Genomic DNA, 25,419 nt, shown 5'->3' with positions numbered 1-25,419 from the left:
GAGCTGAAGGTGCTGCACTGAGTAATTTTGTTTATGAATAGAAATTTAACTGTGTAAAAATTGTACTTTAGTTGTTAAAAATCATTCCCTATGGGGTTACAGTCTAACAATTCAGAAACCACTAGACATATTTACTGAAATTAAAAGTTGTAGGACATAGGTATCTGATGGTTAAATTAGTGTTTCTTACTACTGGACTGCAAAGTTAAAAACAAGGCAAAATTTATCCAAGTGGTAGAGTTTTAGAGTAAGAAACATCAGAATGATTTCATGTTATCTTAGTATAGATATGGATGTATATGCATATAAATTTATATATATAAGTGTATGTAAAATTTTATATTTAAGTATACATAAAATTCTTTGTATATACACATATTTCTTTGCTCTGTCAACTGAAAGGGCCTAAAATGAAAGGCACCCAATAACAGTGAACATATTTAGCATCCATATCTTTATTATGATACTATTATCCGATAAAAAAAATTAGTACACCTTGGAGAAATGTCTGATTATAGGACTGGATGTGGAAATATACAAGGATAGAGACTGGATGACCTTGTAGTAACAGAATGTGAAGATGTACTTAAACAAAATAGAGCAAAACCAATCAAACAAACAAAAGACAAAAAAGAATCCCCAAAATATGAGTATGTTAGTGGTAGATATTTGCCAATGAAAGATAGACTCAGGGTCAAACTTGAAACAATAAAAACTACAAACTAAAATAGAATTGGATTTTAACCCTTAATATAAAATCAGTATTCATAATACCATACTGATAAATCATAAAAACTAAGTAAAACAGAATAGACAATCTGTGCTGAAAGAATTCTAATTTTTTGAAGTAGATTATTTTATTTATTCAAGGAGGTAGAGTGATAACTCCACACTCCTTAATTTTGGCTTTGTATAATGACTTTCTTTCAAAAAGAGTATAGTATGAGAAGAATGTAAAAAAAACTTTTCACAATGGAGAAATGTTTAAAAAAAAGTTTTTTAGTAGAATCATATAATCCTGTGTTTTAGATTTTGGTAACTATAAAATATTTGCACAATAACATATTTACTGGAAAGAAGGAAAACTCAGAGGCCAGAAAATGTATTTGAAAGGCAAGTATAGAAAAGGTAAGAGATATTGGGGTCCCTTGAAATAATTAGCTAAAGGAAAAGATAGAAAAAAGGTATTCATCTTTACTTTTTATTTTACCTTCCAACATAATTCTGTAAGTTAAAAATCAGTTAATGTTAAAGTCACAAGATACTTTATAATTAATTTTAGTCACTGATAATTTTCTATAGTGTTTTGTACACATGGACTTGATAAAAAAGATGCAATGAACTATATTGTATTTTTACTGAGAAAACAATTGTAGTCTGTTAGAAAGTTTGAAATAGCTAATTTGTTGTCTAAACCCTTGGACTATTTCTAAATATGAATTTTTATTTGGTAAGTTTATCTTATATTTAAAAATGGTTGGCTTTGTATTCATTTTCTAGATCCATTTAATTCTCTGTTACCTAGAAAACTGCATTTGCCTGATGTGCATGCACAATTATCTCATTTAAGTTGGGTCTACTCTGAATAAATGTGATAATCCAAATCAGCTCATTTCACCATTTCAGCACTTATTTATCCTTGTCAAGTGGCAAATACTTCATTAATTCAAAGACATACTTCGTCAATTTGATTGCCTATCTTGTTGGTACAGCTGCTTGTTTTCATAATCCAGTTGCATATGAGGGTATTTGAGTCTGTAGTTACATGACCAATCTTGTTTATTTGCTGATGACTCTCTGCTTTAATAATTGGAGTCATCAGCGTATGAAAATGTGTGTTTTGCAAACACTGATCCATTGACCAAGCTGTGTGTTAGTACACTAATTAATAGTATTTATATTAAAATGCTTTCATAAAAAAGTTGGAACTATAATATAAAATAACACAATTACAGCATATTATTTGTAATATAAATATATAAACTAGAGGAATCTATAAATAACTTTAAATGTATAGTAAGCTGTATTTATTGCAATAGAAAATTTTAAGCAAGGCAATTACCTGTCACCTTTTTCCCGCCTAAGGATTTGTTTGGTGCAAAGGATGCCATTTAAATCATTTTCCTAAATCAATACATTTTAACAAGATAGAGTACTTTTCTGTATGTTTTATATTATGTTATCAAGGTCATGAGAAAGGTCAATACAAGTCAGAAAAAGCTTTGAAGAAAATATATGAATTGACTTGTTTCTATAAATTATTTTCTAAACAGGTAAGTTATAGAATTTCATAGAGAACGAGAAAAATGAGTATTAAAAGAACATTGAGTTCTGGTCTGACATTTAAGCATTCTGGACATTTTAATTCTATCCAAATAAGTAAAGGCTCAACCAACCAAGAGTAACCAACTCTTTTTAGATCTGTCATAAAACTAATATTACAGGGCAAATTGCTACTCCAAGAAGAATCCCTCACAGAAACAAGTTCCAGGGTAGAAAACCTGATCTGTAATTGACAAATTGTTTCAGGCTCAATGGGGACAAGTCTTAGAGTTGGGAAATTCAGGGTCCTCAGCCTTAGGGGAACACACACTTTTCAGAGTTTTAGTTCCAGGAGTTCTACTATGTTCTCACAGTAAAAATATGAGGAAAATTCCTTCTTGATTCTGGCAATGGGACAGGAGGAGTAGCCATTTAGAAACATGACAAAGCATTTTGCTCTTCTTAAAAAGGCTTGCCCTCATGAGAAACTACTTTACCAGAACCTAGCATGCTGAAGCTTATTAGAGCTTCACTATGTTGGGGAAGGGAATTATCCAACTTTGGCCTGCTTTAGCCCTCTTTGTAGGGGAGGATAAATATATAACCCCAGCTACTCCCAGCCTTCTGTGTGGAAGATGAAAAACACCAAACTTTAGCCTTTTCTAATCATCTGTTGTCACCTAAGGTAAGGGAGTACTGAAAAGCACTCATGAAGTTCAGTTCAGGGACTCAGTCTCATTAAATAACTGAGACCTAATTATGAGACTGTAGAATGCTTCCTTCTTCCCCCAACACATTACCATCACATTACCAAAGGCTGCTTAAGAAAACACAGTTTGAAGCGACAGAGCAAGCATCACAACCAGAGTCAGATATTAGCTGGAATGTTGGAATTATCAAACCAAAAATCTAAAATAACTATGATTAATGTGACAGAGGCTCCAACAGTGACAGAAATTCCCCAGAAAGAAACACAAAGAAATGCTAGGATAAAAAACAATGTAGCAGAGATAAAGAATGCCTTTCATGGACTCACTAGTAAACTGGACATGGAGGAGAAATGAAGTGCTGAGCTCGAGGATATGGCAATAGAGATTTACAGAACTAAAAAGAAAATACCGAAAAGACTAAAAACATTACTTGATAACTTTGGGACAATGATAAAATTTGTAATATACATGTAATGGGAATGCAAGAGGTAGAAAAAAGAAACAAAGGAAGAAATATTTGAAACAGTAATAACTGGTAATTTCTCCAAAGTAGTATCAGACATCCAATTACAATTCCAAGAAGCTCTTATATTCCAGCAATGAACGAGATAAATCTAAAATTAAAAGCACAAAGCCATTTATATTAGCACTTCAAGAATGAAGTACTTAGGTATAAACCTAACAAAATATATCAAGGACTTAATCAAGGAAAACTACAAAGCTCTCACAAAAGAAATTATAAAACTAAATAAGTGGAGAAATAGTCCATATTCATGAGTAGAAAGACTCACTATTTTCAGGGTGTTAGTTGTTTACAACTTTATAAATCAATGCAATTTCAATCAAAATTCCACTGATATCACCAAATGCTGGTGAAGATGGGTAGCAACAGGACCCCTCATTTATTGCTACTGGATTTGCAAAATGACACAATGACTTTGGGAAACAGTGAGACCTTTTCTTATAAAAGTATAGTTTTATCATCCGATGCAAGAATCACCTTTTGATAGTTATTCAAATGTGTTGAAAACATATCCACACCAAAAACATGCACATGAATACTTATAGCAGCCTTATTCATAATGAACAGAACTTAGAAGCAACCAAGAAGTGCTTCAGCAGGTGAATGGCTAAATAACTGTGGTACATCTAGACAATGGATTGTCATATAGAAATTAAAAGTAAAAGGGCAATCAAAAATCTTGAAGATTATAAGAATGACTTAAAAAGTTTTCTAAATAAAGCTCATGTTTTGGCCTGGTGAAAAGAGCATACACCAAGACACAAGAATATAAGAGAAGAATTAAGTTTGGGGAAAAAAAATGATGATTACATTTTGTATATAATGAATACTTGTCAGTTACCTAAGAAAAGATGTTCTGTAGGTAGGTGTATAAACCATTCTGTGGCCCAGGGAGTGACTGACTGCTCTGATACAGATTTGTGAGAAATCACGTGTATATTTAAGTGGTTAAAAACCATAAGTCTGAATAAGGATGCCTACATGAATATATAGAGTTGGTAAGGAAAAAAATAGACAAAGAATTCCACTAAACCACTATTAGAATTAATAATCAAATTCAGCAAAGTTGTAGGATAAATAATCAGTATACTGAAAACAATCGTGTTTCTATATAATAGTAATGAATGCTTGGGGGAGAAAATCATCAAGGTAGGAAATAAATATGAAACTTCAGATACTAGTGTATCTCTTTCAAATGATTTTTTGGCACATGTAAGCTATTATTTACAACACCTTTTTCTTTATTCATTTATTTAAAATCCATACATTTTCAAATTTAGCTTTACCAAAACCAACTTTATCATACTTTTTGTGTCATCACAATTTTTTTATGTAAAGTAAAATTAAATTAAAAAAATCTGAGTGTAATAAAAAAGAGCTATGAAATGAAGGTGCATAGTACTAAGCAAAATAAGCCAATCGGAAAGTATATGCTATATGATTCTAACTATATGATATTTTGGCAAAAGTAAAACTATGGAGACAGTAAAAAGATCAGTGTTTTCAGTGAGTAAGAGATTGGAGGAGGAATGATTAGGTATAGAGCAGAGGATTTTTAGAGCAGTGAAACTATTCTGTATCATACTATAATAGTGGATACATGCCACTAAACATGTGAAAACCCATTAATTATACAACACCAACAAATTTATATGGAGAAAAAAATCCCATAGGGTTTACTCCTACATTATTGAATCTCCAGGTAAAATATGGACTTCGAACATTTATGATGTGTCAATATAGGGTCATAGATGATAATAAATGTACCATTCTTATGTAGGATGTAGTTCAGGAGGCTGTGCCTGTGTAACTGGAGGGGCTATAAGGGAACTCCCTGTATTTTTTGTCAGTATTGATGTAGACTGAAAGATGGCTCTAAAAATATTTACTATTTTCTAAAAAATCCATTTAATTTATGAAATATTATAAGTATTTGTTTTCAGATGACCCATTGCTTACATAAAAATCTTAAGAATCAATGAAAACATCCTTTTAAAAGTAAAAACCATATTAGGATAATATCAATGGATACAGAAATCAAGATTACTATGCACAAATAAATTATACTTTGTATAATACAGAAAAATATAATCTGACCTGATGTGATGGCTCACACCTGTAATTCCAGCATTTTGGGAGGCGGAGGTGGGGGGATTGCTTGAACCCAGGAATTTGCGACCAGCCTGAGCAACATAAGAGGACCCCATCTGTACAAATATTTCAAAAATTAGCTGGGTGTGGTGGCACACACCTGTAGTCCCAGTTACTTGGGTGGCTGAGGTGGTAGGCTGACTGACCCCAGGCGTGTGAGGCTGCTGTGATCATGGCACTGCTGTCCCATTTAGTGACAGGGCAAGACCTTGTCTCAAGAAAAAAGAAGTAATAAAGGAAAATATCATCTCAAAAATTTAATTTGTATCAGCTAGAAACTATAAAATACTTAGGAAAAACAAAATATATACAAGATGCTAATATGTTTCTACTGAAAACTAGAAAGCATTGCTGAGAGAAATTGCTGAAGAAAAAGTTAAATAAATTCATGTATTATATTTAGAGATTGGGAGATTCAATATTGTTGAGATGCTAATTATTCTGAAGTCAGTGTATAAATTCTATAAAATTTTCCTCTATCCCTAAAATTTCTACCATTTTCTTTTCAAGGAGAAAATTTCAAATTGATTCTAAGCTTTGTAGGACACTAGGAGCTACAGAAAAGTAAGGAAAATGTTTATAGCTAAATAAGAATGAATTTGGAGGACATGCACTAACTGATTTTAAGATTTGCTATAAAACTACAATAATTAAGGCCTTGTGATAAATATGTTTTATGTATATATGGATCAATGGAGCATAATTTAAAATTCAAAAATAGACATACTTCAGTCAAGGTATTAAAGTAATGTGATAGACAAATTGTCTTTTCAGTGTATGAAGCTGTAATAACTGACCATGCATATGGAAAATTAAACCTTGATCCTTACCTTATACTATATACAATAAATAATTTAAAATGTTAAGAGTGAGCATCCTTGTCTTATGTGTAATCTTAGGAAATAAAAAGCTTTTACTTTTTCATTTTTCAATATGATGTTAGCTCTGGGCTTATCATATATTGTCTTTATCATTTTGAGGTGCTTTTCTTATATATCTTTTTTTAATCATTTTTATGATAAAAGGATGTTGAATTTTGTCAGATTGCTTTCTGATTTTGAGACAATTCTGTGATCTTTATTAATAGAATGAATTCTATGATTAAATCTATTAATGAAGTGCATTATGTTTGTTAATTTGCATATATTAGAACACCTTTACATCCAAGGGATAAGTTCCATCTCATTATAATGTATGATCTTTTGTTTGTCAAGCAATGGGGAATAGATTCCCTATTCAATAAATGGTGTTGGGAAAACTGGCTAGCCATGTGCAGAAAGCTGAAACTGGATCCCTTCCTTACACCTTAAACAAAAATTAACTCCAGATGGATTAACAATTTAAACATAAGACCTAAGACCGTAAAAACCCTGGAAGGAAACCTAGGCAATATCATTCAGGACATAGGAATAGTCAAAGACCTTATGACTAAAACAACAAAAGCAATAGCAACAAAAGCCAAAATAGACAAATCGGATCTAATTAAATTTAAGAGCTTCTGCACAGTAAAAGAAACAATCATTAGAGTGAACCTACAACCAACATAATGGGAAACATTTTTTTGTAATCTACCCATCTGACAAAGGGCTAATATCTAGAATCTACAAAGAATTTAAACAAATTTACAAGAAACAAAAACACTACCCCATCAAAAAATGGCCAAAGGATATGAACAGACACTTCTCAAAAAGAGATATTTACACAGCCAACAAACACATGAAAAAAAAGCTGATCATCACTAGTTATTAGAGAAATGCAAATCAAAACCACATGGAAATACCATCTCATGGCAGTTAGAATGGTGACCATTAAAAAATCAGGAGACAACAGGTGCTGGAGAAGATGTGGAGAGATAGGAAGGCTTTTACACTATTGGTGGTAGTGTAAATCAGTTCAACCATTGTGGAAGACACTGTGGTTATTCCTCAAGGATCTAGAACTAGAAATACCATTTGACCCAGCAATCCCATTAGTGGTTATATACTCAAAAGATTCTAAATCCTTCTGTTATAAAGACACATGCACACATATATTTATTGCAGCACTGTTCACAATAGGAAAGACTTGGAACGAACCTAAATGCCTGTCAATGATAGACTGGATAAAGGAAATGTAGCACATATACACCATAGAATACTATGCAGCCAGAACAAAGGATTAGTTCATGTCCTTTGCAGGGACATGGATAAAGCTGGAAACCATCATTCTCAGCTAACTGTCACAAGAACAGAAAACCAAACACTGCATGTCCCCACTCATAAGTGGGCATTGAACAATGAGAACACATGGATGCAGGGAGGGGAACATCTCACACTGAGGCCTGTCTGGGGGTAGGAGGGCTGCAGAGGGTTAGCAGGGGGTGGGGGGATAGGGGAGGGATAGCATTCAGAGAAATACCAAATGTAGATGACGGGGTGATGGATGCAGCAATCCACAGTGGCACGTGTATAACTATGTAACAAACCTGCACGTTCTGCACATGTACCCCAGAACTTAAAGTACAATAAGAATAAAAAAAAATGATCTTTGGTTTGTGCTGCTGAATTTGGGTTGCTAGTATTTTGTTGAAGATACTTGCATCTATGTACATCAAGGATATTGGTCTGCAATTTTATTTCTTTGTGGTGTTTTTTGTCTTTCTTTTGGGGATTGTTTATACCTCAAATTGAGTTTGAAAGCATTCCCTCATCTTCAATTTTTTTTTTTAAATAGCTTGAGGAATATTGGTACTAATTCTTCTTTAAGAAGTAAGTATAATACCCAACAAGTGATTTTTCAATGCATGAGCCAAGTCCTCCATCCGTCCTCCCTTTACTAGTTCCTAGTGTCTATTATTTTCATCTTCATGTCCATGTGTACTTAATGTATGTTAGGCCACTCTTGCATTGGTATAAATAAATAATTGACACTAGGTAGTTTATAAAGAAAACAGGTTTAATTCTGCAGGCTTTGCTGGAAGAATGATGCTGGCATCCATTTAGCTTCTGGGGAGGCCTCAGGAAGCTTATAATCATGGCAGAAGGAAAAGGGGGAGGAGGCATGTCACATGGCCAGAGCAGGAGCAAGAGAAAAAGAGCATGTGTGGTGGGGGTGGTGACACACATTTTAAAATGACCAGGTCTCACAATGAAGTCGCTGTCACAAAGACAGCACCAAGCCATGAGGATTTGCGTATGTGATTCAAACATCTCCCACCAGAACCCAGATCCCACACTGGAGATTACAGTTAAACTTGAGATTTATATGAAGACAAATATTCAAGTCATAGCACAATGTCTAGTTCCCACTTAAGTGAGAACACGCAGTATTTGCTATTCTGTTCTTGTGTTAATTTGCTTAGGATAATGGCCTCCAGCTGCATCTATGTTGCTGCAAAGGACATGACTTTACTGTTTTTAATGGCTGCATAGTATATATTCTCAATGCTAAATATATACCAAATTTTCTCTATCCAATCCGCCATTTATAAGCACCTAGATTGATTACATATTTTTGCTATAGTGAATTGCATGCACTGCAGTGAACATATGCATGCATGTGGTTTTTTTTGGCAGAATAACTTATTTTTTCTCCAGGCATATACCCAGTTATTGGTTTGTTGGGTTGAATTGTACCTCTCTATTAAGTGATTTGAGAAATCTTCAAACTGCTTTCCACAGTACTGAACTAATTTGCAATCTTATCAGTAATGTATAAGCATTCCTTTTTCTCCACAGCCTGGCCAGCATCCGTTATTTTTTGACTTTTTAATCATGGCCATTCTGACTAGTCTAAGATGGTATCTAATTGTGGTTTTGATTTTCATTTTTCTTGTAATTAGTAATGCTGAACATTAAAAAAAAATTACTGCTTGTATAAATTCGTTTGAGAAATGTTTTTTGCTAATTCTTTAATAAGGTTATGTGTTTTTTGCGTGCTGATTTGTTTACTTTTTTTATAGAATCTAGATATCAGACCTTTGATGTATGTAAAGAGCCAGAGTAACCCACCCACTCTGGGTGAATCATCAGCAAGGCTGCTGTGAACTTTGGGTGAACTCCAGAGAAGTGAAACCATAATAGGGGAACGTGTATGTCTTGGGGAAGAGCAGACAGACCTAGAGAAAGATAACCAGCTTTGACTGACCTTGCTGCAAGATGGTTTTTAGCTGAAATATGTTAACTAAAGTATGAGAATTATAACCACAGGCTGTTCTGGTAACTGCATCCTCCTTCTACTCTGTGCTTTGTAAACATATAAAATAAAGTACTCTGAGACAGGTTGGGGCTGGAGAAACTGACATCCTCATTTTACCAGACTGCCTGGCCCTGCTTTCTCTATGTTATGTTTGTCTTTGTGTCTTTCTTTATCCCCCACCATTCCCTCTTAGATCTTTGAACTCTTGTGAAGGACGGGGTGCAGCATGTGCCAAAGATGTATAGTTTGTGAATATTTCTCCCATTATTTAGGTTGTTTGTTCTCTCTGTTGATAGTTTCTTTTGTGGCACAGAAATACTTTACTTTCATTTGATTCCACTTGTCAATGTTTGTTTTGGTTGTAATTGCTTTTGAGAACTTAGCCAAAAATTATTTGCTAAGGTCAATGTCAGAAAGGGTATTTTCTAGGTTTTCTTCTAGAATTTTTACAGTTTGAGGTCCTGGATTTAAGACTTTAATCCATCTTGGGTTAACTTTTATATATGGTGAATGGTAAGGTTCAAGTTTTATTTTTCTGTGTATGGCTAGCCATCTATCCCAGCATCATTTATTGAATAGAGATTCCTTTCCCCATTGCTTGTTTTCTTGGTTTTGTCAAAAATAAGCTTTTGTAGGTGTGTGGCTTTATTTCTTTGTTCTCTATCTTGTTTCATTGATCTATGTGTCTGTTTTTGTACCAGTACCATGCTGTTTTGATTACTATATCCTATAAAATTCCAAATAGTCTGCCAAAAGATTCCTAGAATTGAAAGTCACATTCTGTATAGTAGTAACATTCAAGCTGAGAGATAAATCAAGAATATGATCTCATTTATAATCATCACCACACACACACAAAATCTAAGAACACAACTAACATAGGAGGTTAAAGGTTTCTCCAAGGAAAACTAAAAGTATGCCACTGAAAAAAATCAGAGATGACACAAATAAATGGGAAAACATTCTATGCTCATAGGTTGGAATAATTAATATCCTTAAAATGACCATGCTGCCCACAGAGATATACAGATTAAACTAATGCCCTTTTAAAACATAATTTTTAAAAATATTATAAAATTCATATGTAACCAAAAAAAAGAGTCTGAACAGCCAAAGCAGTTCTCAGCAGAAAGAACACAGTAGGAGGCATCATACTGCTGTGTTCCTTACCATACATCAAGGTAAACCAATTCTGAGAAAGAATAACAAAGCTGGAGGCATTGTGGTTTCTGATTTCAAAATATATTACAAATTTACAGCAATTAAAACGATGTGACACTGTCATAAAAAGAAACATCAAGGCAATTGAAACAAAATAAAGAGCTCAAAATAAACACAAATTCTTACAATAAACTCCTATTTGACAAGGGTGCCAAGACTATAAAATGGAAAAAAATCATTTCTTCAGTGAATGGTGCTGGGAAAACTGGATATTCACATACAAAAAAATGACATTAGACCCTTTCTTACACCATTGAGACAAAACAAATTAAAGTGGGTTAAAATTTAAATTTAAGACTTAAAAGTGTAAAAATTATAGAAATAAAAATAGAAAAGCTTCTTGATATGTTTGGTGATGATTTCTTGGATGTTATGCCAAAAGCACAGGCAACAAAACAAAAATACACAAGTAGGAGTACATAAAACTGAAAAACCTCTACACAGGAAAGAAAACAATCAAGGTAATCTATGGAATGGGAGAAAATAGTTAAAAATTATGTGTCTGGCAAAAGGTTAATTTCTGAATATTTAAGGAACTCCTACAACTCAACAGCAAAGTAATAATAATAACCCCTTTAAAATGGTCAAGTTAGTTTAGCAAATATTTGTTTATAAAAGACACACAAATGGCCAAGAGGTATCTATCTGTAAAGATGTTTAACATCATTAATAATCAGGAAAACTCAAATCAGGAACATAATGTGATATCATTTCTCATCTGTTAAAATGGCTACTATCAAAAAAATCAAAATATAATAAGTGTTGGCAAGGATTTGAAGAAATTAGAACTCTTGTATGTTGTTTTTAGAAATATAAATAGTGCAGTAGCCATGGAAAACAGCAGGAAGGTTTATAAAAGCTAAAAGTAAAATTACCATATGATCCAATAATCAAATTGAAATCAGAATCTCAAAGAAATATCTACACTTCTGTGTTCATTTTGGCATTTTTCATACTAGCCAGAATATGAAGAAAATCCAAATGTCAATCAACAAACTAATGAATAAAGAAAATATGGCATAAAAATACAATGGCATATTATTCAGTCTTGAAAAAGAAGGTAATTTTAGTCATCACAACAACGTAGATGAACCTGGACCTGTTGCTCAGTTAAATAATTCGGTTCCAGTTAAACAAGCACTGCAATATTCTACTTCTATGCAGTGTCTGAAATAGTCAAATTCATTGAAACAGAGAATTCAATTGTGGTTGCCAAAGACTGTGGGGTATAGGATATGGGAATTATTCCATAGATATGAAGTTACAGTTATGCTACAGAAATATTTTTAGAGATATATTGTTTAACACAGTACCTGTAGTTAATAATACAGAAATATGCACTTGATATTTTATGGTATGTAAAACATACAATAACTAAGTCATTTTAAATTTTGCCATCATAGTGACAAATTTGCATTCAGTGAATTTGAATATTATTTGCTGAAAAGAGTATAGCATCACGGGAAAATTCATTTCTAATATGTAGCTAAAAATGTATATGTTACATAGATTACACACCTGTGGTCCCCACTACTCAGGAGGCTAAGGCACAGTAATAGTTTGGGCTAGGAATTCAAGGCTACATTGAGCTATGATCCAGTCTGGGGAACAGATTAAGACTTTGTCTCTAAAAATAAATAAGTAAATAATAAGAATTTTGTGCATAAAACAAAGTTTGTGTACATTAAACTGATGCATCAGAAAGCAAAGGTGTTACTATCTCAGTCACTCATGTAGACAGTCTGTGATTGCTTGCTATTGCCATGCTGTCTGCGGAAAAGACATACTGCAGTCCAAGGGGACTGGAACGGTGTCTTTTTTTTTTTTTTTTTCTTTTTCTTTTTCTTTTTTTTTTACTTGAGGACACTGAAGAAACTGTGTGTTGTGTGTTGTAGTTTCTAAAGAGACCTGCCACTTAAGGTCAGATGTGGAATTTCCCACTCGGGGTACCATATTGGTGCTGAAAAAGTTTTGGATTTTGTATCATATCAGATTTTAGATTTTCAGATTAGGGTTGCTCAACCTGTATGTGTATGCCAGTATTATCCATAATAATGCAAATATTGAAACAACTCATATGTATATCAGTAGTTTTAGAAGTATGTAATATCTCCATGTAATGGAATACTATATCAATGAAAATAAAACATCTTGAATTACCTTCAGCCACATAGATGGATTTCACAGATACAATATTGAGAAGCCAGTTGTAAATCCTACATGTTGGGCTGTTATTGATATAAACTGTTAAAAAACAATAAAACTAGATTTTAGCTTTCAAAGTAAGGATTATGATTAACCTTGAGAATTGAAGAGGATTAATGGTGAATTTCCTGGATTGTCAGTATTATTCTAACTGTTGACCAGGGAGATAGTTCCATGGGACTGATAACTCATTGAGCTGTATCTTTATGATTCATAAAATGTACCCATATATGTTATAATTCAGGATAAAAACAGTAATTTTAAATTTTAAAGTAACTGAGTTGGAAAAAAAAATATGAAGACGTTGTACAGTGCCTTTTTTATACTGAAACAAGGAAAAGGTTCATTGAAGGCACCTAAGTCTCTTCCCCCATTGTTTCTGGTCTGCTTAGATGTGTCTCACTATTGCATCTCATATCCTGTAAACCATTTCCTCGCCTATCATAAATTTTATCCAAATACATTGCCTTGACTTTCCTCAAGCAACATTTTGTTGTTGTTGCTGTTATGTTGGTTGTTACTCAACTCTTACTACAGTATTCTATCTACTGTTTTGTGTATACTGCCTTGAATTACGGCTGTTCTAGTTATTTGTGCTTAAAATCACCCTTTCTATACAGGACATTTTTTATTTTTATTTTTTTTTTTACCCATGATCTTGAATTCTTTAGAAGTAGTATTGCTCTTGACAAGTCTTAGTGTTGGACCTGAGAGTTTTCCTCTTCTATTTTCTGAAGAAGAAATCCTTATCTCTTGTAACTAGTTAGTAAATGTCCAGTGTATTACCTTTTTCTTGCTAGGACGTTCATAAATTTCTCCTTTTAGTGACTATTAGTGAAGAAACAACATGCAGCTCTCAGGGTGAAAATGGAGGCTTTGGAATCAGAATTTAAGAGGCTTAAATTTTAGTCTTGGACAAGTTATTTAACATGTAAAACTCAATTTAATCTTCTGTAATGTATAATATAATTCTAAGTTTACAGGCTTTCTGTGAAAATTTAATAAGAAAATATATGTAAAGTGCTTAGAGTAATGCCTTGAAAACATAAAATACAATGAATCTTTCTTTTATATTTAATTTCAACCAAAAAATAGCAGTTATTTTTGTGACTGAAAGGACAAATGACATCAATTCTGTCTGCAATTTCTGGGTGGAGAAATTTAATTTCCCACATTGGCAACTGTAACTCTTTATGCTGAATTCACATGATGAACAGTGAAAATATAAACTGATATTCAAAAATATGGCTTAATTTAAAAATATTTTTAAAGAAATGAGCAAAACATTTAGTAAGAATAATGTAGTTGCTAAAATAACTTATTTTATTTCAAGAATTCCCAAAAGATTTTCAACAGTTCTTTCAGAATGATGAACTAAGAACATTTTCAGATAAGCTATGTAGAAAGATCAAACTAACTTTACATTTGTTGAAGTAAAAAGTAAATTATAGGTTTTATGTGACACACACTGATATTTCATAATTACTCACTAAATTATTTACTGTTAAGTCTAATAGAAACATCTAAAATATAAAAGGGAAAAACAACGTCTCAGTTACCTCGGTATGTATAAAAGAATGCTGACAATCTGTTTTTTCATTTTAGAAATACGATTTTATAGCGTAGGAATTTTTTTTAAACCAAACAAGCAATGTCTTACTAATATTCTGTTTAGAATAATGTGATTACTTAGGAATTTAATTTGTGAATATAAAACATAATATTTTTCCATATTATATCATATTACATTATTTTATTTAATAAAAATCATTAGCTAGATGTCTCAGAATAATGAACACTTGATTAATAATGTGATTACTTAGGAACTTAATTTGTGAATGAAAAACATAATATTTTTCCATATTATATTCTATTACATTATTTTATTTAATAAAAATCATTAACTAGATGTCTCAGAATGATGAACACTTGGTTAATCTAGACAATAACCAATGATTTTAGCGCTACTTTCCCTAAAAGAAAGCTTAAATATTTGAGGAACTATAAAGTATTTTACTTGTCAGACAGACATGTGAATGCTCCATATGAAATCCAAGGCATGACACAAGAACTTCATTCTAAATGGTTTTGTAATTTTATAAGCCGTATGACATTTGAAGGAAAATATTAATGCCTGTAAATATATACTAAGAGAGGACAACAGAGGCTTGTAAACCGACACAAGTTAGCAAAAATGGCATTGAAAATTCTTCCAATCGACTTGTCAGTTGGTTGATATATAACTGTTTAAAAGGCTACATATTCATTTGCAAGTTATGTAAAGCTTAAAAACTATTAATGCTAATGTATTAAATATTATAAATCATGACGCAAACTATTTTTGCCATCTTTAAAATTTGGTTCCTTTATACTTCTCAGCTTCAGCTTCTCCCATTGTTGCATTATAGACACTCAGCTGTGTTTAGATCTCTATCACGCAAGGATGTTTCATACCTATAAGCATTTTGCATCAACTTTTATTCTACTTAGAAAGGCTTTAACCTCTTTTATGTGAGCTGTCCTACATTTTCTGTCTTATTTGAGTTTCTCTGAATCTGGCACATGAATACAAATATTCTAATTATTGCCAGTTTATTAGCATCACACGTTAGATAACAGCATTTTCCTTCTGTTGTGAAGTACTAGAGTGCATAGGACATACATTAGCTTTTTATTGTTGTTATTCTTCCTTTATCCTCTCACACACATAGCCAGTGATCAGGAAATGTTAATTTATATACTGATTTAAAATTATGAAGCAATTCTTACCCTTAATCTGTATGGAGGTGGACATGAATGGCCACTGGATTTTCTTGCCTATGCTGTAAGTAGAGAAATCCAAAGTCACATCTAAGGCCTCATCAGGACATTCACTCAGTGTATAACTCCAATAGTCTTGTTGTATTAAGTAAGGGTAAGGGCATGAAATTAAAATGTGCTCAAAGAGAAGCTAACTCATAGCAAATTTTCATGGACTTCTTTCTCCCAGAAGAAAAGCAGGATAACAAAAACATGTACTATGTTGTTTTCAAGAAACACATCTGGAAATTCTTAAAATGTAAAACCTTGACTTATGTCTTCTTTAAGGAAAATTGTTGCTGGAAGAAGGAGCTTACAGGGAACAAGGTTACTATTAGAGTTATCTGATACCAGGTACGTATTTTGCTTGGTGAAGATTTAAGCAATTGAGAAATGAATCTGTAATTTGGTATACCTATTTTTTTCATGCTCAGATTTTGAAAAAGGAATTCAGATAATATTCCTTTAAAAACACACTGATGGGAGGGATAACACTGGGAGAAATGACTGATGCAGGTGACAAGGGGATGGAGACAGCAAACCACCATGGCATGTGTGTACCTATGCAATAATCCTGCAAGATCTGCACGTGTACCCCAGAACTGAAAGTACAGTTAAAACACACACACACACACACACACACACACACACACTGATATGTATTATTTGTACTTACTTTGCCATATTTGTCACTGTTTTTTTTTGTATTCTTGAAAGATCAAATACCTCTGCTTAAACATTTTTTAATAAATGATAAAAATAAATGCTTCAAAGAAAATCAATTTTCCTTGATGCATCAAGGTTATAATAGATTATGTTTATTTTACAATTACAAAAATAAAGCTTCATCCCACTGTGTACTTGGCTCAAAGGTAGACTATGTTAACTATTTTCTATAGTTCTATGTTCCAGAATCAAGGTTAACTTACATAATATCATGGGTGGAAAAATGTTGGGAACCCAGGCTAAGCTGATGCTATTGGAACAAAAGGTTGCATCAGCCCTCCCCGCCAAAAGCATGCCCCGGGCGTGGTGGCGGGCCACCAATGGAGGACCTGATCACGGGCAAGACATGCCTCAGGGCCACCAATGGAGGACCTGATCACGGGCAAGACATGCCTCAGGGCCACCAATGGAGGACCTGATCACGCACAGAACATGCATGGCTGCACCAATGGGGTAGCTGATCATGAGCTAAACACTCGTCTCCCAGCCTATCAGAACTACTTCCCCTTTCCCCTCTCTACCCTCTCCCCTCCCTATATAAGGAACCCATTTTGAAATAAACTTTGCAGCTTGATCAGAACTTTTGTCTTGCTGCCATTCTTCGCGCCTCTTGTCCCATCCCTTTCTCATCCACGACAGGCTTGCTCGGGTTCCTGTTTGTTGCTCTGCGGGACAGAGCAAGTGGCGCCCAGACGTGGGGCTCGATGCCGGCCTCCGTGGACCGCCGTCCCCTGTAACCGGTTCCCTGCACGGCCGTCCCGATTAACCGATTCCCCGCACGGAGCACCGCGGACCACCCGACCGCGAGCCGACTCCTGGAGTTCGTTCCTCATTTCGACGGCGGCATTACTCAGGTAAGACCCAATCATGGGACAAGCATCTTCACACAGTGAAAATGATCTCTTTATAAGTCAGTTAAAGGAATCTCTCAAGGTGCGTAGAATTCGGGTTCGCAAGAAAGACCTTGTCTCCTTTTTTAGTTTCATTTTTAAAACATGTCCATGGTTCCCCCAGGAAGGGTCTATTGACTCCCGTGTTTGGGGACGTGTTGGTGATTGTCTGAACGACTATTACCGTGTTTTTGGTCCTGAGACTATTCCGATCACCACTTTTAATTATTATAATTTAATAAGGGACGTCCTTACTAATCAGGGCGACTCCCCTGACATTCAACGCCTCTGCAAGGAGGGTCACAAAATTCTTATTAGCCACTCCCGACCTCCATCTAGACAAGCCCCTGTAACAATTACCACCTCTGAAAAGGCCTCCTCTCGCCCTCCCTCTAGGGCCCCTTCTACCTGCCCCTCGGTTGCAATTGACATTGGTTCAGATGATACAGGGCAGTCTTCACTGTACCCCAACCTTGCAACCCTTACGGACCCCCCCATTCAAAGTCCTCATTCTCGGGCGCATACTCCGCCCCAACATTTGCCCTTGCTTGCTAATTCTAAAACCTTCCATAACTCGGGTAGTCAGGATGATCAACTAAATCCCGCCGATCAAGCAGATCTGGAAGAGGCAGCTGCCCAATATAACAACCCTGATTGGCCCCAATTAACTAACACCCCGGCATTGCCACCTTTCCGGCCACCGCCCTATGTTCCTACAGCAGTGCCCCCAGTGGCAGTTGCGGCTCCTGTTTTGCATGCCCCTACTTCAGGCGTTCCTGGTTCCCCCACGGCCCCAAACTTGCCCGGTGTAGCCCTAGCCAAACCCTCCGGTCCCATTGATGAGACTGTTTCTCTTCTTGATGGGGTTAAAACCTTAGTCACAAAACTGTCCGATTTGGCCCTTCTACCTCCCGCGGGAGTTATGGCTTTTCCCGTTACCAGAAGTCAGGGACAGGTTAGCTCCAATACCACGGGCCGAGCGTCTCCTCACCCTGACACGCACACCATCCCTGAGGAGGAGGAAGCAGATTCCGGAGAATCTGACTCAGAGGATGAGGAGGAGGAAAGCTCAGAGCCCACCGAGCCTACCTACACCCATTCCTATAAGCGGCTAAATCTAAAGACCATAGAAAAAATTAAAACTGCTGTTGCTAACTATGGTCCTACTGCCCCCTTTACCGTGGCCCTTGTAGAGAGTCTTAGTGAAAGATGGCTTACCCCTAGTGATTGGTTTTTCTTGTCTCGTGCTGCGCTGAGCGGAGGGGACAATATCCTTTGGAAGTCTGAGTATGAGGATATTTCCAAACAGTTTGCAGAGCGCAACGCGCGTAAGGCCTCCTCCAAAGGATGGACCCTTAAAAAATTCCTGGGCGCCAGCCCTTATCAGAGCAATGACAAACAGGCCCAATTCCCCCCAGGGCTTTTAACCCAGATTCAGTCCGCAGGCCTAAAAGCCTGGAAGCGACTCCCTCAAAAGGGAGCGGCTACTACTTCCCTTGCAAAGATTAGACAAGGCCCCGATGAGTCATACAGTGATTTTGTAAGCCGCCTCCAGGAGACGGCAGATCGCCTTTTTGGCTCCGGGGAAAGTGAGAGCTCCTTTGTAAAACACCTAGCCTATGAAAACGCTAACCCCGCTTGCCAAAGTGCAATTCGGCCTTTTAGGCAGAAGGAGCTTTGCGACTATGTTCGCCTCTGCTCTGGTATTGGCTCTGCCCATGCTGTTGGCCTAGCCATAGGAGCTGCCCTCCAAAATCTTGCCCCCGCGCAACTGCCTGGAGCCCAGGCCCGCCTTTGCTATAATTGTCACCAACCCGGCCATCTTTCAAGAAACTGCCCCCAAAAAATACAACCACCTACTCAACTCCCAACTCAACCTAATGCCCCACAGGCTAGCCTTATAAAAAATTTAGGTCCCACAACAAAATGTCCTCGCTGCAAAAAAGGATTTCACTGGGCTTCAGAATGCCGTTCTCGATTAGACATTAATGGACAACCCATTATTAGGCAGGGAAACTTGAACAGGGGCCAGCCCCAGGGCCCCACTACCGGGATGAACTCCGGGGCTTCACAGTTCACCCCCCAATACCGCCAGCCAACCCCTGCCCTCCCAGTAATCAACCACGCCGCTACGTCACAGACCTCTGGCGAGCAACAGCGGGCAGTGCAGGACTGGACCTCTGTACCACCACCGACACAATACTAACCACCCAAAATAGCCCTCTGATACTTCCAGTTGGAATATATGGACCCTTACCACCCCAGACATTCGGCCTCATATTAGGCAGAGCCAGCTCTACCCTCCAAGGGATCCAAGTTCTGCCCGGCATATTAGACAATGATTTTGATGGAGAAATCCATATCATTCTCTCTACAACTAAAGATTTAGTCACCATCCCAAAGGGCACCAGACTAGCTCAAATAGTCATTCTCCCCCTCCAACAAATTAACTCCAATTTCCATAAGCCCTACCGCGGGGCTAGTGCCCCTGGGTCTTCTGATGTCTACTGGGTTCAACAAATTTCTCAACAGCGGCCTACCCTGAAACTTAAATTAAATGGTAAGCTCTTTTCTGGCATTCTTGATACAGGGGCCGATGCCACCGTTATATCTTACACTCACTGGCCGAGGAACTGGCCGTTAACAACCGTTGCTACTCACCTGCGCGGTATTGGCCAGGCCACCAACCCCCAACAAAGTGCTCAAATGCTTAAGTGGGAGGACTCTGAAGGCAATAATGGTCACATTACCCCTTATGTCCTCCCCAATCTGCCAGTCAATCTCTGGGGAAGGGACATCCTCTCTCAAATGAAACTTGTCATGTGCAGTCCCAACGATACTGTCATGACCCAAATGCTAAGCCAGGGGTATCTCCCCGGCCAAGGGTTGGGAAAAAATAATCAAGGAATCACCCAGCCCATTACTATTACCCCCAAAAAAGACAAAACAGGCCTAGGATTCCACCAAAATTTACCGTAGCGGCCATTGACATTCCTGTACCCCACGCTGACAAAATTTCCTGGAAAATTACAGACCCTGTGTGGGTTGATCAGTGGCCACTTACATATGAGAAAACCCTCGCTGCCATTGCGTTAGTACAGGAACAGCTCGCAGCAGGACATATTGAGCCCACAAATTCTCCATGGAACACTCCTATATTTATCATTAAGAAAAAATCAGGTAGCTGGCGTCTTTTACAAGATCTGAGAGCCGTTAATAAGGTAATGGTCCCCATGGGAGCCCTTCAGCCTGGTCTTCCTTCTCCTGTAGCCATTCCCCTAAACTATCACAAAATTGTTATTGACCTTAAGGATTGTTTCTTTACCATCCCCTTACACCCTGAAGACAGACCTTACTTTGCCTTTAGCGTCCCTCAAATCAACTTCCAAAGTCCTATGCCTCGTTATCAGTGGAAGGTTCTGCCACAGGGCATGGCCAACAGTCCCACACTGTGCCAAAAATTTGTTGCTGCCGCCATTGCCCCAGTAAGATCCCAGTGGCCAGAGGCCTATATCCTCCATTATATGGATGACATCCTTCTTGCTTGTGATAGCGCCGAGGCAGCCAAGGCCTGCTATGCTCACATTATATCCTGTCTTACCTCATATGGACTAAAAATTGCTCCAGACAAGGTACAAGTGTCTGAGCCATTTTCTTATTTAGGATTTGAGTTACACCATCAGCAAGTATTTACTCCCCGAGTCTGCTTAAAAACTGATCACTTAAAAACCCTTAACGATTTCCAAAAATTACTCGGGGACATTCAGTGGCTTCGACCCTATTTAAAATTGCCCACCAGTGCCCTTGTTCCCCTTAACAATATTCTAAAAGGCGATCCAAATCCTTTATCGGTTCGAGCACTGACCCCAGAGGCAAAGCAATCTCTAGCCCTCATCAACAAGGCTATCCAAAATCAAAGTGTTCACCAAATTTCGTATAACCTTCCCCTAGTACTCCTCTTGCTCCCAACTCCCCATACACCCACCGCGGTGTTTTGGCAACCAAACGGTACAGACCCTACTAAATACGGAAGCCCCCTCCTTTGGCTCCATCTACCTGCCTCCCCATCAAAAGTCTTACTCACCTACCCCTCGCTCCTCGCCATGTTAATTATTAAGGGTCGGTACACTGGCCGCCAACTGTTTGGCAGGGACCCCCACTCTATAATCATTCCATACACCCAGGACCAATTAACCTGGCTCCTGCAAACCTCTGACGAATGGGCCATTGCATTATCCTCCTTCACAGGAGACATAGACAATCATTACCCCAGTGACCCTGTTATCCAATTTGCCAAGCTTCACCAGTTCATATTCCCCAAGATCACAAAATCTGCCCCAATTCCTCAAGCCACGCTAGTTTTCACTGATGGATCCTCAAACGGAATTGCTGCATACGTTATTGATAATCAACCCGTCTCAATAAAATCCCCCTACCTGTCAGCTCAACTTGTTGAACTCTATGCTATTCTCCAGGTGTTCACAGTTCTAGCCCACCAACCGTTTAACTTGTACACTGACAGTGCGTATATTGCTCAATCAGTCCCTCTTTTAGAGACAGTTCCCTTTATCAAATCTTCAACCAATGCTACCCCCTTATTTTCTAAACTGCAACAGCTAATTTTAAACAGACAACACCCTTTCTTTATCGGACATCTTCGGGCCCACCTAAATCTTCCAGGACCCCTGGCTGAAGGCAATGCCTTAGCTGATGCTGCCACACAGATTTTCCCCATTATAAGTGACCCAATACATGAGGCTACTCAAGCTCACACCCTACATCACCTCAATGCACACACCCTACGATTACTCTATAAAATTACTAGAGAACAAGCCAGAGATATTGTAAAAGCTTGCAAACAATGTGTCGTAGCCACCCCTGTACCCCATCTTGGCGTGAACCCCCGTGGTTTAGTCCCCAATGCCATTTGGCAAATGGATGTCACTCATTTTACTCCTTTTGGAAAACAGAGGTTTGTTCATGTTACTGTTGACACATTTAGTGGTTTTATCTTAGCCACTCCCCAAACAGGTGAAGCATCAAAAAATGTTATCTCTCATGTTATCCACTGTCTTGCTACCATAGGAAAACCGCACACCATTAAAACAGACAATGGCCCAGGATATACTGGAAAAAACTTCCAAGACTTTTGCCAAAAACTCCAAATCAAACATGTTACTGGTATACCGTACAACCCCCAGGGTCAAGGAGTAGTTGAACGAGCTCATCAAACATTAAAAAATGCCCTAAATCGCTTAGCCCGCTCCCCCCTTGGGTTTTCTATGCAACAACCCAGAAACCTTCTTAGTCATGCCCTATTTCAACTAAATTTTCTACAGCTTGACAGTCAAGGTCGCTCGGCAGCTGACCGTCTATGGCATCCCCAAACTTCTCAGCAGCATGCTACGGTTATGTGGCGTGACCCTCTCACCAGTGTTTGGAAGGGCCCTGACCCTGTCCTCATATGGGGGCGAGGCTCAGCCTGCATATACGATCAAAAGGAGGATGGCCCCCGCTGGCTCCCTGAGCGACTAATTAGACACATCAATAATCAGACAGCCCCCTTGTGTGACAGGCCAAGTAACCCAAATACAGCCCCAGGGCCAAAAGGCTCGCCCTGAGGAGCTCTTTTTCTCTTCTTCCAGAAAGAATGCTCTGCATCCTCATCCTCCTACTGCACCCACGCCTCTGCCCAGTCACAAAGGGAGGACTTGGAAAGCCATCCGAAGACATTTACACTGCCCTCTTTGGAGCGCCATGTGACTGTAAAGGGGGGACTCAGACCAATAATTACGCCACCCCAACTTACACTCAGGTAACAGATTGTGGGGACAAAAATGCCTATCTTACCTATGACACCAATTGGAATGGAGTATCTTCACCTAAGTGGCTTTGTGTGCGCAAGCCCCCTAGTATACCGGTCATTAATGGCCGCCCAGGCCCGTGCCCAAGCGAGTGCAGAGGCAACATTGAACCCCAGATGCACTCCTCCTGCTATTCTAGTTTCTCACAGTGTACTCTTGACAATAATACTTATTTTACTGCCATTCTACAAAGAACAATGAGCACCTCAGAAACCAATCCTGTCACCAGCGGCCTACAACCTCATGGGGTCCTCCAGGCCGGATGCGATGGCACGATTGGAAAATCGGTTTGTTGGAATCAGCAAGCCCCTATTCACGTCTCCGACGGTGGCGGACCCCAAGATGCTGTGAGAGAGCTTTATGTACAAAAACAAATAGAGCTTATTATTCAAAGCCAATTCCCTAAGTTATCCTACCACCCCCTAGCTCGCTCAAAACCAAGAGGACCTGACATTGATGCGCAAATGCTTGACATTTTGTCAGCCACCCACCAGGCCCTCAATATCTCCAACCCCAGCCTAGCCCAAAATTGCTGGTTATGCTTAAATCAAGGTACCTCCATGCCCCTAGCCTTCCCTGTCAATATATCTAGTTTTAATGCCTCACAAAATAATTGCACCCCCAGCTTACCCTTTAGAGTCCAGCCCATGCCTTCCCAAGTATACCCTTGCTTCTTTAAAGGTGCACAAAACAACAGCTTTGATATTCCGGTTGGCGTTGCCAACTTTGTAAACTGCTCCAGTAGTTCCAACCACAGTGAGGCCCTTTGCCCTGGCCCAGGCCAAGCTTTTGTTTGCGGCAACAACCTCGCCTTTACTGCTCTGCCTGCAAACTGGACAGGGTCATGTGTGTTAGCCGCCCTCTTGCCAGATATAGACATTATTTCTGGTGATGACCCTGTCCCTATCCCTACCTTTGACTATATTGCAGGGCGGCAGAAACGAGCCGTTACACTGATTCCCCTACTAGTAGGATTGGGTGTCTCTACAGCAGTCGCTACCGGTACAGCAGGACTCGGGGTGGCTGTTCAATCTTACACAAAACTTTCCCATCAACTTATTAACGACGTCCAAGCCTTGTCTAGCACCATCAATGACTTACAGGACCAACTAGATTCCCTAGCCGAAGTAGTCCTACAAAACAGAAGAGGCTTAGACCTACTCACTGCAGAACAGGGAGGTATCTGTTTGGCTCTACAGGAACGTTGCTGCTTTTATGCCAACAAGTCAGGAATTGTCTGAGATAAAATAAAAAATCTACAAGAAGACCTCGAACGAAGACGCAAGGCACTTGCAGATAATCCCTTCCTCACCGGCCTCAATGGACTTCTCCCTTACCTCCTCCCCTTCCTTGGACCCTTATTCGCTATCATCCTGTTCTTCTCTTTTGCCCCTTGGATCCTAAGACGAGTAACAGCGTTAATCAGGGATCAGCTCAATTCCCTACTGGGAAAGCCCATACAAATCCACTATCACCAACTAGCAACGCGTGATCTAGAATATGGCAGACTGTAGCCGGTTCCCCTCCTACGGGAGCAGCATACCGCTCGACACTATGCTTTACGAAGGTAATGGACACCGCTAGGTGCAAGGCAAGGCACTGCAAGGAGAGGCCTTACTAAGGCTACTGTCGAGTCTCCTGAGAGGTAAGCTGGCTTGCATAGAGGTTGGTACTCGAAAAATCCTCTCCTCCCAAAAAGGTACCTGTAAGCCTGAAAATTAAGGCTCAGGAGGAGCACAGCCTCTACCTCCCCTAGCTGGTTAAGGTCCGCCTCCTCTTTTTTAAAGAAAAAGGGAGGAGATGTTGGGAACCCAGGCTAAGCTGATGCTATTGGAACAAAAGGTTGCATCAGCCCTCCCCGCCAAAAGCATGCCCCGGGCGTGGTGGCGGGC

At 38.2% G+C, this 25,419-nt stretch overlaps 1 protein-coding gene across 1 annotated transcript; it reads left to right on the top strand.

The window, feature by feature from the left end:
• The first annotated feature begins 17,419 nt into the window (after positions 1-17,419).
• On the top strand, positions 17,420-25,216 carry LOC141581605 (syncytin-1-like). Its single transcript, XM_074387550.1, has 2 exons — positions 17,420-17,627; positions 23,309-25,216. The coding sequence occupies exon 2, from the start codon at positions 23,314-23,316 to the stop codon at positions 24,766-24,768; it is 1,455 nt and encodes a 484-aa protein (XP_074243651.1). The 5' UTR covers positions 17,420-17,627; positions 23,309-23,313; the 3' UTR covers positions 24,769-25,216.
• Positions 25,217-25,419: the final 203 nt, after the last annotated feature.

The sequence above is a fragment of the Saimiri boliviensis genome, chromosome 16 (genome assembly GCF_048565385.1).
Source record: "Saimiri boliviensis isolate mSaiBol1 chromosome 16, mSaiBol1.pri, whole genome shotgun sequence".
Classification (NCBI taxonomy): Eukaryota; Metazoa; Chordata; class Mammalia; order Primates; family Cebidae; genus Saimiri; species Saimiri boliviensis.
This window is presented reverse-complemented; position numbering and strand designations above follow the sequence as displayed.

Bases quoted from the DNA above. Each gene is read 5' to 3' on its own strand.
- LOC141581605 (XM_074387550.1), top strand. From the start codon at position 23,314: ATGCTCTGCATCCTCATCCTCCTACTGCACCCACGCCTCTGCCCAGTC.